The sequence below is a fragment of the Diabrotica undecimpunctata genome, chromosome 1 (genome assembly GCF_040954645.1).
Source record: "Diabrotica undecimpunctata isolate CICGRU chromosome 1, icDiaUnde3, whole genome shotgun sequence".
Lineage (NCBI taxonomy): Eukaryota > Metazoa > Arthropoda > Insecta > Coleoptera > Chrysomelidae > Diabrotica > Diabrotica undecimpunctata.
Genome location: NC_092803.1, coordinates 92,645,135 through 92,664,540, shown reverse-complemented (window position 1 = coordinate 92,664,540; position 19,406 = coordinate 92,645,135). Strand labels below are relative to the sequence as shown.

Below are 19,406 nucleotides of genomic sequence, written 5' to 3'. Positions count from 1 at the left end.
TCATGCAGTTGGTACGATAATTTATATAGGAATGTACTCCAGAACCCAGACGATTTCCCGGATTTACAAATATCAAACGGGAAATTATATAAACACGTTTGGAGCAGCCGTAATTTAGCCGACCCAGAGTTTAATAACCCATGGAAATTATGCGTACCAAGATATAAAAGGAAAGATATTTTGGAGGAAAATCATGACTCGACCACAGCAGGCCACTTAGGAATTACAAAAACAATTTGCCGAATAGCGCAAAAGTACTATTGGCCTAAGATGTTTAAACAAATTGCAGACTACGTTAGAGCCTGTACGAAGTGCCTCCAATATAAACCGTCTCAAATGCAACCAGCCGGGAAAATGCAACCGTCCACTGTAGAAAAGCCTTGGCATACTGTCTCAGTTGATTTAATGGGACCATTCCCAAGATCTGCAAAAGGAAACATTTTCTTAATAGTCGTGCAAGACCGGTTTACCAAATGGGTCGTCGCCCAGCCAATAAGAGCAGCATCTACGAACTCAATCATCGACACTCTACGATCTAAAGTAGTCATGCAATTCGGTATCCCGAAGAAAATCATCTCGGACAACGGCGCGCAATTTACAAGCGGAAATTTTAAGGCGTTCCTAAAGTCCTATAACATAAATCACATTCTAACACCGCCGTACTCACCTCAATGCAATCCAGTAGAACGAATGAACAAAGTACTGAAAACGATGATAGCTACTTACGTGGAGGATAACCATAAAGACTGGGACAAATTCATACCAGAATTCTGCTACGCCATAAATTCGGCAAGACACGATTCAACAGGATTTTCACCAGCGCTTCTTAATTTCGGAAGGGAATTAGACACAACAGAGGCGACAAATGGACAAGATATACAGGGGTATGCAGAAAACTTAAACAAGTTAGAAGAGTTAAGAGAACTAGCGAAAGTGCACATGGAACACGCTTTCGAGGACCAAAAGAAATATTACGATCTAAGACGAAGAGACTGGCGGCCACATCCAGGAGATCGAGTCATGAAAAAGGAACACCATCTATCATCGGCTAGTGCAGCTTTCAACAGCAAACTAGCGCCGAAGTACTCAGGGCCATACATAGTAACGTCAGTGATATCACCAGTAATAGTAAAACTGAAATTGGCCGATAGTAGTAGCCGCAAGCAGATGACGGCGCATGTAAAAGATTTAAAACCATGGGAGGGGGACCAAAAGATACAGGATATGCTGTAACAATAGGAGGAAGATTGTAATAAAGATACCGAGAGGGATAGATGGCATCACGAGGCTGTAGATACCATCTACACAAAAAAAAAGGTATGTTACTTTTTTTTTTTCAAAGAGAAGGGGGTGTAACGATGCTCTGATCGTTTAACAGTTCGAACCGTGGGAGTGTCAATATTTGCGCATCCACTTCTACAACGTGAAGGCGTAGTGGGATTCAAACGGCTATTTAAGGCGTGTGAATAGCGGAATTAGACAGTCTTGTAGCTAGCGCTCTAGGCTCCCTGACTCGCCGGTGTAGTGAACCAGCGAGCCATTCTGGACAGAGATAGTTCCGTATTGAGGATCATACTCTGTCCCTAACCAAGCGGAACCCATCGGTATTGCGTATTGAGCATTACCGTGGATCTGCACAGAACCAACCGGGACAGAGATTTCCGTATTGAGGATCATACTCTGTCCTTAGCCAAGCGGAACCCGTCGGCATTGTGTATTAAACATTGCCGCGGGTCTGCACAGCTAAATATTTTGTTTGCGAGCATATTCGGAGCTTTCGCTGAATTGAAGCGAAAGCGAGTATATTAGTAGTACTAATTAATTTCTTTTCTTTTATAGACGTTTGCCGGGGAATTCATTCATCGCGGGACCCAGACGGAAACGTAGAATTCATTTTATTTTTGTTTTATCAGTATACAACGTAGAATTCCTATTTTTTAGTTTTTATTTATTGTATATATATACTTAATAGATTTATTTTTATTTCAAACCTGTGTTTTACTGAGTCTGTTGTCCCGAAAGAGCTACCCATCACACATACATAGTTTATTATATTTTACCATTGTTCACGCTATACTTTGTTCATTTTTCTTTGCAGGTATTTATTTTGACAGTGTTTAACATAGTTTTGTTGTATTTGAGCATATTTTACAAATTTTTGTTTGGTTGTCTCTCGTTTTTTTTTTCCAAAAATTACGCCTGTCTGGGTATGTACTCGCTACGTTTTTACAATTCTTTGTTGTTAATTTACAGGTTCATGTCTCGTTTGCATAATTGAGTATGTATTTTAACCGTATTTTCTTTGATGTGTACTGCCTGTGAATATTATTTTCTTGGCTGTATGTGTTTATTACTTTTTGCGTGTTGCCTTTCATGATTTTTGATGTTTTTTAAAGTATTTTTATTACGTGTTGTCGCTCATGATTTTCGATGTTTTTTAATGTTTGCATGTAGACTGCTTTGATTATTATTTTTTATATCCGATTAGTAGCAACAAAGATCCGATATAGTGCCGTTTTGACAATGTCTTTGTCTTTTGTTTTTTGTGTTTACGTATTAAATATCGCTCCTCTTTCAGTTAACGTGTTACACGTAGTAATCTGACTAATAACAACAGAGATTTGCTGTAGTGTAGTTGTGGCAATGTTTATGCATTTGTGTTTTGTTTTAGCATGTTCGTGACCACCCCCTTTCTATCGATATTTGCATTTCTACCCCTTGCACGCTATTGTACGTTGAGCCGTTTAGACTTACAAGCTTAGTGTCCTTTTGACAATGTCTTTACGTTTGATTTTTACCTTAACATATTCATTACCACCTCCCCTTTCCATCGATACCTTCCACGTTGTCGTACGTTGAGTTGTTTAGACGTTTCAAGCTTATTGCCGTTTTGGCATAGTTTTTGCATTTGCTTTTTATCTTAACATATTTAATAACACCTACCCTTTCCATCGATACCTTGCACATTGTCGTACGTTGAGCTGTTTAGACGTTTCAAGCTTAGTACCGTTGTCTTTGCGTTTGCTTTTTATCTTAACATATTCGTTCTCACCTTCCCTTTCCATCGATACCTTACACGTTGTCGTACGTTCAGTTGTTTAGACGTTTCAAGCTTAGTGTCCTTTGGGCAATGTCTTTACGCTTTATTTTTATCTTAACATATTCGTTACAACCTCCCTTATCCATCAATACCTTGCACGTTGAACCGTTTGAACGTTTCAAGCTTAATGCAGTTTTGGCATTGTCTTTGCCTTTTTTTTATTTTAACACATTCATTACCACCTACCATTTCCATCGATATCTTGCACGTTGTCTTACGTTGAGTTGTTTAGACGTTTTAAGCTTAGTGTCCTTTTAGCAATGTCTTTTCGTTTGATTTTTATCTTAACAAAATCATTACCACCTCCCCTTTCCATCGATACCTTGCACGTTGTCGTACGTTGAGTTGTTTGGACGTTACAAACTTAGTGTCCTTTGGCAATGTCTTTACGTTTGATTTGTATCTTAACATATTCGTTCTCACCGCCACTTTCCATCGATACCTTGCACGTTGTCGTACGTTAAGTTGTTTAGACGTTTCAATCTTAGTGTCTTTTTGGCAATGTCTTTGCGCTTTATTTTTATCTTAACATATTCGTTACAATCTCCCTTATCCATCAATACCTTGCACGTTGAGCCGTTTGGACGTTTCAAGCTTAATGCAGTTTTGGCATTTTCTTTTCGTTTTTTTTATCTTAACATAATCATTACCACCTACCCTTTTCATCGATATCTTGCACGTTGTCTTACGTTGAGTTGTTTAGACGTTTTAAGCTTAGTGTCCTTCTAGCAATGTCTTTTCGTTAGATTTGTATCTTAACATATTCGTTCTCAGCGCCACTTTCCATCGATACCTTGCTCGTTGTCGTACGTTGAGTTTTTTAGACGTTTCAAGCTTAGTGCCGTGGATTTTTGTATAAATAACTGTATTAACAATTTTTGGAGAAAAGTTATTGCAGCAGGATCATTTAATTGGAATCTTTTTGAAGTGCCTTGTCCAAACGAAAATATCTTACAACAATTAAAAACTCTAATATCTAAACTTGTATCTGTATATAATTAAAAGTGTAAAAGATATGTTTTTAATAAATATTATGTTAGAATTGTAAAGAATAAAAAGTTTTTTAGCGAAACTGCAATACATTTACGACTTAAAATGTTAAATAATAAGTAGCGAAAAATACACCTTTAAGGAATAGTTAGAAAGATCGTTTAGTCATCGGAAAAACCATATACATATAGCCAATCATATTTAAGGTTAGGATCAAGTACTGTTGGACGAGACCATTTAACTTGCAAACATATTTTACGAGTACAGTCTATGTAACTATTTCTTACCAGAGATCCGAAGCACAAGACAAACCTACAAAACATAATATTGCCCAAACTGCCTTCTGTATCTAATTTCAATTCTTTGACTAATACTAATTTTATCCATATAATATATGCTTTATAAAAATACGGTTAATATTATACAAAAACTTCTTCAGTCAGAAGATGTGTGTGTTTGGATTTTTGTATAAATAACTGTATTAACAATTTTTTGGAAATTAGTATAAATCAAGGTGCTGGTCTGTTTACATGCCTTATTGTTGCTCTCTGTGTCTGTGTATGCAGAGAATAGCACTCTGGAGTATGCTACTTCTTTTCTTAAACGTTTCGGATACCTCTTCAGAAGTCTCTTACATTTATTCCTCTGGTTAGGATACACAATGCCTTATGAGACAATAAGTGAAACTATAAAACCTTGCGGTTGTATAGAAATATTCGAAATGAACGATTGGATCGATACTAGGACTAGGTACATATTATGTGAAACATGTAAAGAACAATTGACAAACCTGCGAACTGAAGATCAAAGGAGATTGGAAGCAGAACGAATACTTAGAGAAGAACGACTTTTACACATAAAAACGCAAATTGAGGCATTAACAGACGACGTTCAAATTAAATTACATCACATAATTAAAAATACTGATCGACGAAATACCCTTATCCGATATTTGAATAGAGGTTACCTGAGTAAAACGCTACTTAAACTACTAGGTTTTGTGAAAAAGGGACGATTTTGGCTGGCATATCCTAATCGCTTACTAAAGATGGAGGAAGATTATAAAGAAGTGCTTTTGGTACTAATGTAATGTAAATAAACAATACTTGTACATGTCTATGTCTTTTTTTAATATAAAAGTTTCAGTGTTATATATAACTTGTATCTATATGTATCTCAATAATAAAAGATATTTTAATGAAAGATATGTTTATTTCTCCTACTCATTACTAAATTAATTATCGATTATCTCCCCAAAGAGTTGAGGTCTACGCAGGTTTCACATGTTTTTCAGAAGTCCGAGGGACACTTAGTAACTATAAGCAATAATCAGTATTACGCTGTATCTTTTCTCAATTTAAAAATTCAAAAACGTTTTATGTTTCCTTCTATACCTGCGAGAACCAACATAAATGCCTTGTTTCAAACAAACAGCGGTCAGACGTATTTATTATACAATGATAATTCTTATACTGAATTTAACGAAGCTGGAGATGTCTTAAACCGTGGACCAATAAATTATCTCTTCCCAGGACTACCAGATAAAATAACATCAGCATTCCGCTACACGGATGGGTTTATTTACTTTTTCCAGAACAATACCTATTATAAGTATAGCGAATACACACGTAGAGTTGTAGCTGCAGGAACGTTTAGCTGGGAACTTTTTGGAATACCCTTCCCTGAAGACGGTCTATTAAAACAATTAAAAACTTTGTTAAACAAAATTGTAACTATATACGAATAAAGATTAATGTGTTCCTTCTTAATGGTTGTTTTATTTAAATTCCATTACTCTATGTATGTCAAGCGACGTCTTGCGTTGACACATAACTGTCACGTTTTACGTCGGATGTCACGTCCTGCGTCGAATGTCACGTCCTGCGTCGAATGTCACGTCCTGCGTCTAATGTCACGTCATTTCGCGTGACATTTCATGTTCTACGTCGGATGTCACGTCCTGCTTCGAATGTCACGTGACATTTCACGTTCTGCGTCGACTGTCACGTCCTGCGTCGAACGTCACGTCATTTCACGCGACATTTCACGTTCTTCGTCGAATGTCACGTTCTTCGTCGGATGTCACGTTTTCTTAGGCACTGTACGGACAAGAAGAAGAAGAATGTTTATACTGAACGTTGACATGGCTTCTGTGTCACCAACGCTTTCATTTGACACCTCATACGTCAAAATCATGCCAATAGCAACGAAGATACGTTCTAGCGCCCATTTGGCAATGCTGCCATCTTTGGTTTTTTGTGTCAAAGTATTTCCCGTCTCCTCCCCGTTTCAACGAGCCCTCGTACGTCACGATCGGACCAATAGAAACAAAGATACCTAATAATGCCCTTTTGGCATGATCCGATGCGCACGGCACATACTGCGTTCAACCCCATTTTTCATCCCCTTTCCAACGACCCCTTGTACGTCATGATCGGACCAATAGCAACGAAGATACGTTCTAGCGCCCATTTGGCAATGCTGCCATCTTTGTTTTTTGTTTCAAAGTATTCCCCGTCTCCTCCTCGTTCCAACGAGCCCTCGTACGTTACGATCGGACCAATAAAAACAAAGATATGACGTAATGACCTTTTGGCATGCTCCGATGCGCACGGCGCATACTGCATTCAACCTCATTTTTCATCCCCTTTCCAACGAGCCCTCGTACGTCATCCTACGTTAAGCCGTTTGGAACTTACGACCGGGGGTTGCGATTTTAGGGGTTGCGATTTAGGGGTTGTGCTCAGATATATATAGCCTATCTACTATTGTGACAAATAGAGAGTTACATATGACTTTTGTAGATCTTGAGAAGGCATATGACACAGTCCCGCTAAATAAACTATGGGAAGTCCTGGGCACATCAAACATACATCAAACATTGGTTAATGCTCTCAAAGATCTATATTATGGTTCAAACTCCCAAATGAAATTCGGAAACCTCTTAGCTGAAAAATTTGCAGTTACTAAGGGTCTCAGACAAGGATGTTGTATCTCTCCGACTCTATTTAAGATTTATATCTCTGCAGCTCTGAAACAATGGAAAAGGAAAGTCAAAGGAATGGGTATACAATTGAACGATCAGGATTACATATATACTTTACAGTTTACAGATGATCAGGTGGTGATGTCAAATGACAAAGAGGACATGGAATACATGCTTAGAAAACTAATTGAAGAATACCAGAAATGGGGATTAAATATCAATTTAGAAAAGACAAAATACCTCTCAATTGGAGCTGAAGCAGAACAACTCGATATCGATGACAATCAAAAAATAAATACATGCAACGAATATAAATACCTGGGCGTCATCTTCGACCGTAGTGGAAAAGACGAACGAGAAATAGAACATCGAATTGTACAAGCACGAAGAGCTATAGCATGTTTGAACGGAGTTCTATGGAGTAAAGAAATATCAAAGAAAAGAAAATGGAACATCTATGAGACAATGGTTAAAACTAGCCTACTTTATGGAGCTGAGACATGGAGAATAACCGAAAAATATAAGAAAAAGGTCGAAGCCACGGAAATGGATGCCATCAGAAGATCAATGAGAATATCAAGAGCCGACAGAATACGGAATGAAGTGATAAAACAACAAATGGGTATAGAGGGCACTATAGTTGAGGATATTGAGAGAAAACAGCTCATATGGTATGGGAGTAGATAAGATATTTACATTACATTAGTACCAAAAAGCACGTCTTTATAATCTTCCTCCATCTTTAGTAAGCGATTAGGATATGTCAAGGTAAGAGACGTCTGGCAACTAGGAATATCTGAAACAGAATAAAGTGCTTAATTAGGGTATAAGGTACACGTTCATCCATAAGAATCAATGTAAAAAGTGCTGCATTTATCGCATTTAGTAAAATTGCTTACATTAGCTGTAAACAACCAAAGTTATATCTTCGGTCGGACGGAAGATTAAATGGTATAACATTATGCTCAAAAGGCCTCTGAAATGTGCAGATTTGTGCTTGTTCTTCCATAAGAATCAATGTAAAAGTGCTGCATTTATCGCTTTTAGTCAACTTGATTACATTAGTTGTAAACAGACAAAAATCTTGATTACCCCCATCACTTTCATCATTAACACACTATGAATAATACCAGCAAGCGTTCATTCATCGAATAACAGTCAAAGCAGACACATCGCAGTATGGCCAATCTTATGAAACAGTACATTCAGTTAAACTTAATTAAGACATGTATTGAGCAAGAATTTATTCGGGCCAACTACGCAGGCGCGTGTTTACCGACTAGTTTAATCTTACACGAAGTCGCAAAGCAATATGGAATAACAACAAAGGTCGTAGTAGGTACAAAATTTTACTCAAATGGAGTTACAATCACACCACATTTCTGGAATGAGCATAATGAAATAATATACGATCCAACAGACGCAATTACAAAACATCATCTACCTCATCAAATAGAATTTACTATGAAAAAAGGAATGGTCATGTGTAAAAGTGATGAAGACAGAAAAATGGTTGATATTTATCACGATTTTAAGAAAAACAGATCAATGGCAGCATATTTTGAGGAGGCTCCGGAATCTCTACTGAAGTTACGTAAAAACATTTTTATTGCTGTAGCACAGATACTAGGAAATAAATAAAAGTAATGTTTTAAAGTAATTGTTTTTTTTACAACCCATTGTTGAAATGACCTACCTACGAAGAAAATGTTCTATGAAACCTCTAAAAAATATATAATAGTACTTACGTTTTTAATTTTTGTAGCCCAAACACAAACAAACAACTTATCGCCAAGGTTCTTGTAGCACAAACACCCACTGTTACTTGTCGTACATGTTGACTGGCACAAACACCCACTGTTACTTTTCGTAAATGTGGACTGGCACAAACACCCACTGTTACTTTTCGTAAACGTTGACTGGCACAAACAACCGTTGTTACTTTCGCAATGTTGACTGCAGACTGGTAGTACAAAACGTATTCGTTCATTAAATAGACAGGCTGTTATGACGTAACACACGCTTAAACCATGTTTCGCAATATTTTGTAAGACTATTCATTTATGCATCACATGCAGGGCTTAATTATAAAATAGAATGGAATGTGCACATGTTTCCGGCATTCATATGAATATATTTTATCTCACATTAACTAGAATTGAAATGTGCACATGTTTCCGGTTATATATCGTGGGAGATGTGTTAAAAGGAAATGACCAACCGGTGATTCATCGTTGAATGCATACACATTTGGCATATTCGCGTGTATATGACTAATCCAATTTAAGATGAAAATAATTTATATCTAGTACCATATAACAATATTATAACAAAAGTAGAAAAATATATTGTAATATTTTTATTCTTTGTTTAAAGTACAAAGTACAGTAACTAGATGTCCCTAGTACCTTACTGACTAAAACGTTTTTAAAACAAATAGATACTAGTAACCGGCTATATACATGCTACTTAATATTTTAAAATTATTCGCAGTCACGATGTTGAAGGGAATAGACGTATTAGTTTTTATGCTAACGTTCGCAAGCGTATTTTGCAACGATTTCTCGGAAAAAGACGCTATTGCATATCTAAATCAATATGAACAGATCGATAATAGTATAGATTTCTCTACTTTGATAATTAACTTTCAAGAAAAGTATAATTTACCAGTGGATGGTTTGCTTAATAATGCAACAATCAAATTTATGCGTCGCCCGCGTTGTCAATACAGTGATAACGAATTTATAGCGGCTTCTCCATGGCACAAACAACACCTGCGATGGTATTTTCCTCAAAGAACGCCCAAGGCCCAAAAAGACGCAGAAATGGCATTTCAGATGTGGCAAAATGTTTCAACCTTAACATTCACAATGGTTACAAATCCTAAGCTAGGGCCACCAGATATAACCATAACTATGGTTAGGGGAACTCATTATTTTAGGCCAAATTGTATGGGCGATGCTGAATGTCCTACTAGATTTGTTGGAGGTGGTGCTTTAGGACATTCATACTTTCCTCATTCCGCAGGCACCTGTACAGAAATACATTTAGATATTACGAAGCCCTGGCATTTTGGAAATGACTCTATACCTGAAGGCCGTATAAGTTTTCTTATGGTATTGGTTCACGAAATTGGACATGCTCTTGGAATGGGTCACAGTGGTACTCAAAACGCTATCATATATAATATGTATCAGCATAAGATTAGTGGTCTACATAATGATGATATAAATGCAATACAATATCTATATGGGCCTAACAATACATATGCTCCAAACCCAAAGTTTACAACAACTAGCTCAACAACTCGTAAGCAACCGACCCGCTCAAGGTATACAACGGTACATACACCAACAACTAGCTCGACAACGTCAAGACCAACAACTAGTTCGACAAGACCAAGGCCTAGTAAGCAACCGAAAAATTTGTGTGATATTGTTCCAGATTTTATGTTTCTAGCCACTGCTCCTGAGTTTTCAAATTACCGATTATATATCGCCCACGATAAATTTATATGGAAACTAGACTTGAACGAAATGATTATTCCATCTCAGCCTGAACTTCTTGCTGATTATGTTCCTACAGAATTACGTCAATACACTTTACAACACATTTTTCAAACAACAGGCGGTGATTTGGTTACAATTGTGTCTCCAAACAAATATTTCTCAGCATCCTTTCCTAGCATTCAATATATTGATAATTTTACACTTAATATACCCAAGAAGGCCCACATCAATGCTATTTTTCAATCAAATTCCGGGCAATCCTATACATTTTACAACAATATGTCATATATAGAATTTTCTAATGATTTTACTAGCGAGGTAAGAAGAGGCTGAATAAAAGACATATTTCCGGGAATACCTGAAGATATTTCTCTTGCACTTCGATGGATTGACGGTCATATTTACTTTTTCCGTCAAAATACTTACTATAAATTTAATGAATTTACAAGAAAAGTTGTTGAAGCAGGACAATTTAGCTGGAATCTATTTGGGGTACCCTGTCCAAACGAAAATATCTTACAACAATTAAAAACTCTAATATCTAAACTTGTTTCTGTATATAATTTTAAAAAAAGTGTAAAAGATGTGTTTTTTATTTACGAGTAATAATAAAAATTGTAAAAATATATGTTTTTTTATTTACCAATACAAATTCCCGGAAGAAGTTAACATTCTATTTACTATGTAACATGTGTTCAAAGCCAAATATTATGTTAGAATTGTAAAGAATAAAAAGATTTTTAGCTAAACTGCAATATATTTACGACTTAAAATGTTAGATAATAAGTAACAAAAAATATAAGTCTATACAGAATAGTTACAGGGATATTTTAGTCATCGGGATGGATATACACCTAACCAAACATATTTAAGGTATTGGTACTGTTGGACGAGTCCATTTAACTGACAAAATAGGAGAGTTCGCTATGCAACCGGCAAACTTTTTCAATTTCATTAAAATCTATAACACAGATACGGACAAATAGCAGTTTTATGTAATAATTGAATGTTATGTTATTATTAAGTGATGTGTCTTTAAACAAACTCGTCCTAGTTTTTCAAAATCACTAATATTTGGCACGTTTCAAGGTCAACAAAGAGGTATAAAAAAACGTCCTAATAGAAGCCATGTTCATTCTGCTGTCAACCTTCAACGAGTACGTCACGCTATAACTTTGACTGTGAACGTCGTAATTTGTTAGTGTCCAGTGTTGTTGTTGTTGTTCTCAAGGCGATCATCATGGTCTGGTCTTTAATTACCACAGGTAAACGTTTTATTTCTAAATTTAACACCTATTTAAATTCGTTTCAATTACGTTATGAAGAGTGCAAAGGTAATTTAAATATTGATTTAGCGAAGATATTAGAAAAAGGTATACAGGATGCTAAAGAAGGAACCGGCTTTCAAAAAGGGGATAAAATTCGTATAATTGTTCGTAATGAAAATTTTAAACATCCCATATCAACAGGTGCCGAAACAGATTTAAATACGGATAATATCTTGGAACATATCGAAAACAATGTAACTTCTGACGAGTCGGTTCAAGTCGAAGATACTATATTTGATATACAAATTTTTAAGATACCTAGGGGTAGCGGACGACATAAAATTATAAATTTGGCAGAGGACCGTCGCACCAAGAAAAGCATTACCCAGATTAAAAATACCGACACTTTATGCGGGGCTCGAGCAATTATTACGGCTCTTACATACGTCACAACAGAGATTTTGGGCCACAAATTGATCAAACGTGATGCTCATAGCATACGCGAGGGACGAAAATTGCAGACTGATTTGGCCGAAAAACTTTGCAACCTGTTGGGCGGTTGTTATAACGATGGCTTAATGGTTTTAAGTTGAATGATTGACTGGTTGAATGATTTTAAGAAGGCAGAGGAGTTATTGGATGTGCAGATAAAGATTATTTGTGCAGAAAATTTCAACACTCTTATCTACGAGGGCCCCGAAAAAACAGCCAAGATTTATTTGTATAAAAACGGGAATCATTTTGATATTATAAACAGTTTGAAAGGTCTATACGGTACCCACTTTTACTGCGAGAAATGCGACACCCCTTATCAGGGAAAAAATAAGCACAACTGCAAGAAAGCACCACTTTGTACGATTTGCAAACATCCCGAGCATGACTTGACTACAAAAAGCAAAGTTTTGTGCAAGGACTGTAACCGTTATTGCTACAACAATGAAGGTTTAAGAAACCATACAGAAGCTTGCAAAGAAGTATTTAAATGTGAAAAATGTAATAAACTATGCAAGAGAGATAAGGAGCATGTATGCGGTTACTCCATGTGCAGAAACTGTAATACCTTTGTAGAAATAGCTACGCATCAGTGTTACATAATGAAAAAAACAGCCAAAGGAGGATTTTGTACTGTATCATGTACTTGCAATAACAGATCAAGTGTGATAAATTCAGGCTGTAAAGAAAATCACAAACAGTCACAAATTTGCAAAGACCCATGTATATGTAACAATCTCTCTGAAGAAAAAATAATGAAATGCTCTTCCAACGAAACATATATATTCTTTGATTACGAGGCAATGCAGAATACAGGCATTCATGTACCGAATCTTGTAATTGCGCAGGATTTCGACGGAAATAAATTTGTTTTTAAAGACAATGAAGAGTTCTGTAGATGGTTAATTTCCGAGAAACATAGAAATTATACTGCGATAGCACACAATAGTAAATCATACGATTCATATTTCATTTTAAAATATTGCGTGGAAAACACGATAAAACCGTACACTATCTACAATGGGTCAAAACTTATGCTTTTGGAAGTCGAGGCTCGTAAACTAAAAATAATAGACAGCTCTAATTTTGTAGCCGGCCCCTTGTCCGGTTTTCCTAAAACTTTTGGTCTGCACGAATTAAAGAAAGGGTATTTTCCTCACTTTTTCAACACTCCTGAAAATACTCACTACGAAGGCTGCTTACCAGATATTGCGTATTATGGACCCAAAACAATGAAACCAAAACAAAGATCTGATTTTAAGAAATGGTACGATGAGCATAAAAATGACCACTTTGTGTTCCAGAAAGAGTTCCATACCTATTGCGATTCAGATGTTGATATTTTACGACGTGGGTGTTTGGAATTTCGCAAGGAATTTTTAGAAATAGCAAACATAGACCCATTTCAATATCTGACTATTGCGAGTGTGTGTATGGCCATATATAGATCTAAATATCTTCGAACAAACACCATTGGCATTGTAAAGCAGGAGATAAAGGAGACATATAGCAGGGCATCAATAAAATGGCTCAATCAATTTTCTAACGTACAGCATGCTCTTAATGGCGGAGAAGTGACAATTTGCGGTGGTAAAGTTGATGGTTTCTCGGAAGAGTCGAATACTGTGTACCAGTACCACGGTTGCTTCTGGCATGGTCACCCAGAATGCTTTAAGAACGACACAGTTAACCACGTCAACAATGAGACAATGAGTGACTTATACGAGAGAACAATAAGACGATCAAAACAAATAAAAGAAGCAGGGTACAACTTGGTAGAAATGTGGGAATGTGAATGGATAAAATCAAAAGAATGTAAAAACGCAGCAGATCCTCAACTTATTGAACCCTTAAAGCCTCGTGAAGCATTCTTTGGTGGTAGAACAAACGCCATAAAACTAAACGTGACTGGGAAAAAGCTCAGATACATAGATATTGTATCACTGTATCCAACCGTACAATATTACGATCAATATCCAGTTGGTCACCCTACAAAAATACATGTACCTGAAGTATACGATCCTAATTGGTTTGGTCTAGTACATTGCCAAATACTACCACCTACTGATTTATACCATCCTGTATTACCTGTCAAAACTGACAAATTAATGTTTCCGCTGTGTAATCAATGCGTCTTGGAAGATTGCGAAAATTGTGATCATGATGACTCAGAAAGAATGCTGATGGGTACATAGACAACTCTAGAAATTAATAAGGCCTTAGAAAAAGGGTACAAAATAATAAAAATTCACGAGGTGTGGCATTTTGAGCAAACATCGACAGATTTGTTCAAGGGTTATGTCAAAGATTTTATGAAGATCAAATTAGAAACTAGTCCACATACGTATGCCACAAATGAAGAGTACGCTCGGGCTGTAGAAGAGCAGATGGACATAGAGCTCGATTTATCTAAAATAGCCCCAAATCCCGATAAACGAGCAGTCGCTAAAATATGCCTAAATAGTCTATGGGGTAAATTTGGCCAAAGAAAGAATATGAAACAGACAGAGTACGTTGTGGACATTAAAAGATGGTACGAAGTTTTGATGAACGATAAAATAAATTTAACAAACGTCACATTTATTAATGATAATATAGCACAAGTCTCTTACGATTATAAAGACGTATTTGTGGAAGACCCAACATCTACGAATATTTTTGTGGCATTATTTACGACCAGTAACGCTCGTCTAAGACTGTATGAGATGATTGATAGGCTAGGAGAGGCTGTAGCTTATTTCGACACAGACTCCATTGTTTACATTGATGATGGCCTAAACACTGTCGAAACAGTTGAAATGTTGGGCGATTGGAGCGATGAGCTTGGGGCAGATGATTATATTGTAGAATGGCAGGCAACTGGTCCAAAAAGTTATTACTACAAAACAGTCAAGGGCAAAGAGGTGACTAAAATCAAAGGCTTTACTCTAAACTATGAAAACAGCCTAGTACTCAATGCCTCCGCTATGACTGCTATCATACACGACCCCACCAAACAAATCAAGCTCACATATGACCAAATATGCCGCGATGTCCACACTAAAGACATTGTAAGGAGAAAGAGGGTGTCAAAGACATTTAAGATGGATTACAAAAAGCGAAAGATTGTACATAATGATGAGTGTATGGATACCCTACCTCTAGGCTACAAGGCCTCTTAGATTGATGTTAATAGTGTGCCACATGTCAAAATCTCTTCATTCACAGTTGAACACTCGTAGAGTACACACGTATCAAAATGTGGTCTGTAAATATTATAAATCAGCGAGAAATTAAAAAATTCAATGCTCATCAGTGCACTTTCTTGCACTTTGTACACTTTGTGCTGTGAAAACTATGTAGGTGGCGCGCTTAATCAAGATACTTTGAAAAATAAATTAGATTCTGCTCTTAACGATATAAAAAAACAAATTGGTTACAAAAAGGGTGACAGAATCCGTATTGTGGCTTTAAATGACAATTTCAATCATCCTATTTCGACAACAACTAGTGCAGATGTCAATATGACGGAAGTTACTTGAACAGTTTGAAAATGTAACCAGTTCCAATGCTTACATACAACTTAAAGATACGAAATTCGACATTCAAATCTTAAAAATGCCTCGTTAATTACTTTTTTATGTAAAATGATTTGTTTTGAAAATTATCATTTAATTTAAAAACATCGGTAATATTAAAAATTTCAGAATGTTATCTTATTTTCAATGTTAAAAAATGCTATCAACCTTTTTAAAAAAAAAATATTTAAGAGCTACTGTACTTTTGCATAGGTTATATTTTGACATCATCCACGCTTTGTTTACGAAGAATATCTACATATTTAAGTGTAAAAATCCTTTTAGCTTTAATCCCTGATAACCTTCCCAAAACAAGAGTCAGTACTATTTAGTCAGTGGTAGACTACCCCAAAGTAGTAGCCATTGAACTAAGGTCTGAACAAACCTCGGTATAATAAAAATCTTAAAAGTTACTCAGATAAATCACAAAAAGTTATCTGTTATGAGTCACTGGCTACTTAATGAACCGGTCTGGTTAACTCCGGAGCTATGTGTTCGTTAGCTGCCTGATACCCAAAAGATACTCTGCACAGATCACTAAAAGATATTTACTGGGCCTTACACTACTTATATGTGATTTCTACATAAGCAAAGCATGGATGGGCCCAAATACCGTAGGCCTGTCTTATGTCTTTCTATGCTCTGTATATTGAGACATATGGTGGGGAATCTTAACGAGGCCGTAAGCATCTCCAATACTTCAATATTCTTTGATATATCCACGAATATGTCATATAATGTTGACGTATTGCCTCCTGGGTAGGCCATGGAAAGAGATGTAACATTACTTAAGTCTATTATATTTACTTAAGTTTTATAAACACCCTGTACAAGAACATTTTGGTTAAACCAATATGTAAAAATCTTCATTTTATCCACCCTGTATAATAATTTTTGTTATTTATCTATTATTTATAATCTCTTTATTCTTAATGTAAAAACAATTACTAAACATTTGGTATTTCTTTTAATTATTATGTAAAATAAATTGATATTATTAGAAGATCGACAATTCTCAAACAAACAACAGAAAATTATCTAACCGGTGAAAACGATAAATTTATTATTTTGTACGCATATTGTCCAAACTTATGACTTCTGATACTTAAACCGGAATTGCTTATAAATAAAAACAATAAAATTTTACACATTTTTTATATTCTTTTCTTTAAAGCAGAAAATTTACAAACATTTGCTTACCCTTACTTAGTCAGCGTCTAACGTTGTCAATTGTTGTTGTTGATTTCCAAATATTAATTACAGAGGGCACTGATGTTTCATGTGTTGTCTCGGCTTCTCATCTAAAATTATAAGTTTACATAATTTGTACAATGCTTGTACTGTGTAATATTTTTTCTAGGTACTCATGTATTCTTTATGTTACATTTAAGAATTTTTGATACACAAAATTGTTTATTAAGCAAATACAATGGCTTTGTTGCGTATCTTCATTAGGCATTTGGGACATCTGCATATTGGGCATTTTGCAAAAAAAAGCTGCGTAAGCATTTTATTTACATGCTTGTTAAAAACCAGGCACATTTACGGTATTTGTTAAAAAACTAGGCATACTTAACGCAAAATAACAATATCTTACCTTAGTAGGGTAGCAGCATCATTTTTGGTCACTTCACCGTTAGTGGCCACCTAAACCAATAATCTAATATAATAAGGTCCGAGTTTACCGCCTTTACGGAAATCGGAAGAATTTCGACTATATTCGTTCTAACACGATGGCTCTACAATTTGCGACTTATTCTGATTTACAGGTTAGTTTCCATAGATAAGAGGGTTAGGTTAGTTTCTACTTATTCTTGAAGTAGGTGACACTGTGTATTAGACCTTCTGTTAACGATATACGTAAGAAAACAGGTAAGTTTATTTAAGCTGTATTTAAGCCAAATATTAAAATTTTGTGATCAACGTATGATTTTAAGTTTTGGGTATGATTTCTTTACGATTTCATCTGTTTTTAAACTCCTTATTTTATCTCGATACATTATTAAATTGGGTGGCCACAAATGGAACACTTATTTTTGTATTCACATTATTAATGGCCATTTGCTGGCTACTATTAGAACACTTCTGACCTATTTGTGGCCACAGCAACTGTTTAATAGTGGCTACTAATGGAACAGTTAAATCCAATTTTGGTCATATAACATAATTTACTGACTACTTTAAAAACACGCGTGTTCCCATAGTAGCCAGTTATACTCTACAGGGTGTTTTACTCGCAACGGACCGTTCGTTAACAAAATGATTTAAGAATATTTTGTAATAATCAAGGTATCCCAAAATGGGGTTGTAAAACAAAAATATAATTTTTTTATGGAGAACCCTGGAGTATGCATTTACTATACATTGACATTTATTTAAAACAAATAAGAAACCATACCGTTACCGGTAAAACATCATGTACATAAAAATATAACTAATAATTTATTTATAAATGTTTGTTATTATTACAGATAATGGCACGGAGTAAAAAGAAAATTGAAATCAAGAAAAAAAATAATAATGTACGACAACGACCAAAACGAACATTTTTTCAATACGAACCTCAGCAAGTAAAGAATGCATTGGAAGCTATTCGAGGTGGAATGAAAGTAAGTACAGCATGTAATTTGTATGAAGTACCTTGTTCCACAATACTCAATAATTTAAGTGGAAGAGCTCCAGAAACATCAGGCAAAGTCGGAAGAAGTCCAGTTTTAGGGAAGATCATAGAAGATCGGCTGGTACACTGGATCAAAACTACAGCTAAAATGGGTTTTCCTATTTGTCGAGAAGGCCTTTATTTTTCAATAAAAAAATTGGTAGAAGACAGTCAACTAAAAACCCCTTTTAAAGCAAATACTCCTGGGAGGAAGTGGTTTCATCTATTTATGCGTAGATTTCCAGAACTCTCATTAAAGCAGTCTGAATACATAAATAGAGCCAGATCATTAATTACTGAAGAAAAAATCCGAAACTGGTTCAAAGAAACTTTGGATTTACTTGGAGATGATAAGCATGTTTTGGATGATCCGGCAAGAATCTGGAATATGGATGAGACGTCTTTCTATTTATGTCCAAAAGGCGGTTTAATTTTAGCGAAGAAAGGTCTTCCAGTTTACAATACTTCATCCTCCTCGAACAAGGAAAATATAACCACTTTAATAACAGCAAATGCTTTAGGGAAAATGGCACCACCCCTTACACTTTTTAAATATGATCGGCTTCCTGAGAAGATCTGCAAAAATATTCCAAGAGACTGGGGAGTTGGAAAATCACCCAAAGAATGGATGACATCAAAGTGTTTTTACGAACACTTTTCAAATGTGTTTATTCCTTTTATTCACGGAAGTAATATTGCGTTGCCGATTATAGTTTTTTTGGACGGACATTCCTCGCATTTAAGTTTACCTTTAAGTCGATTGTGCATTGAGAATAAAATTATAGTTGTGTGTTTACATCCAAATACGACACACATCCTTCAGCCGTTGGATGTCAGTTTCTTTT

General features: G+C 35.7%; 1 protein-coding gene across 1 annotated transcript; it reads left to right on the top strand.

Moving 5' to 3' along the window:
• Positions 1-12,446: 12,446 nt before the first annotated feature.
• Positions 12,447-14,540, top strand: LOC140433687 (uncharacterized). The gene has a single exon (XM_072521667.1). The coding sequence runs from the start codon at positions 12,447-12,449 to the stop codon at positions 14,538-14,540; it is 2,094 nt and encodes a 697-aa protein (XP_072377768.1).
• Positions 14,541-19,406: the final 4,866 nt, after the last annotated feature.

What these genes read in the sequence shown, in the direction of transcription:
- LOC140433687 (XM_072521667.1), top strand. Translation starts at nt 12,447, where the DNA reads ATGATTGACTGGTTGAATGATTTTAAGAAGGCAGAGGAGTTATTGGAT.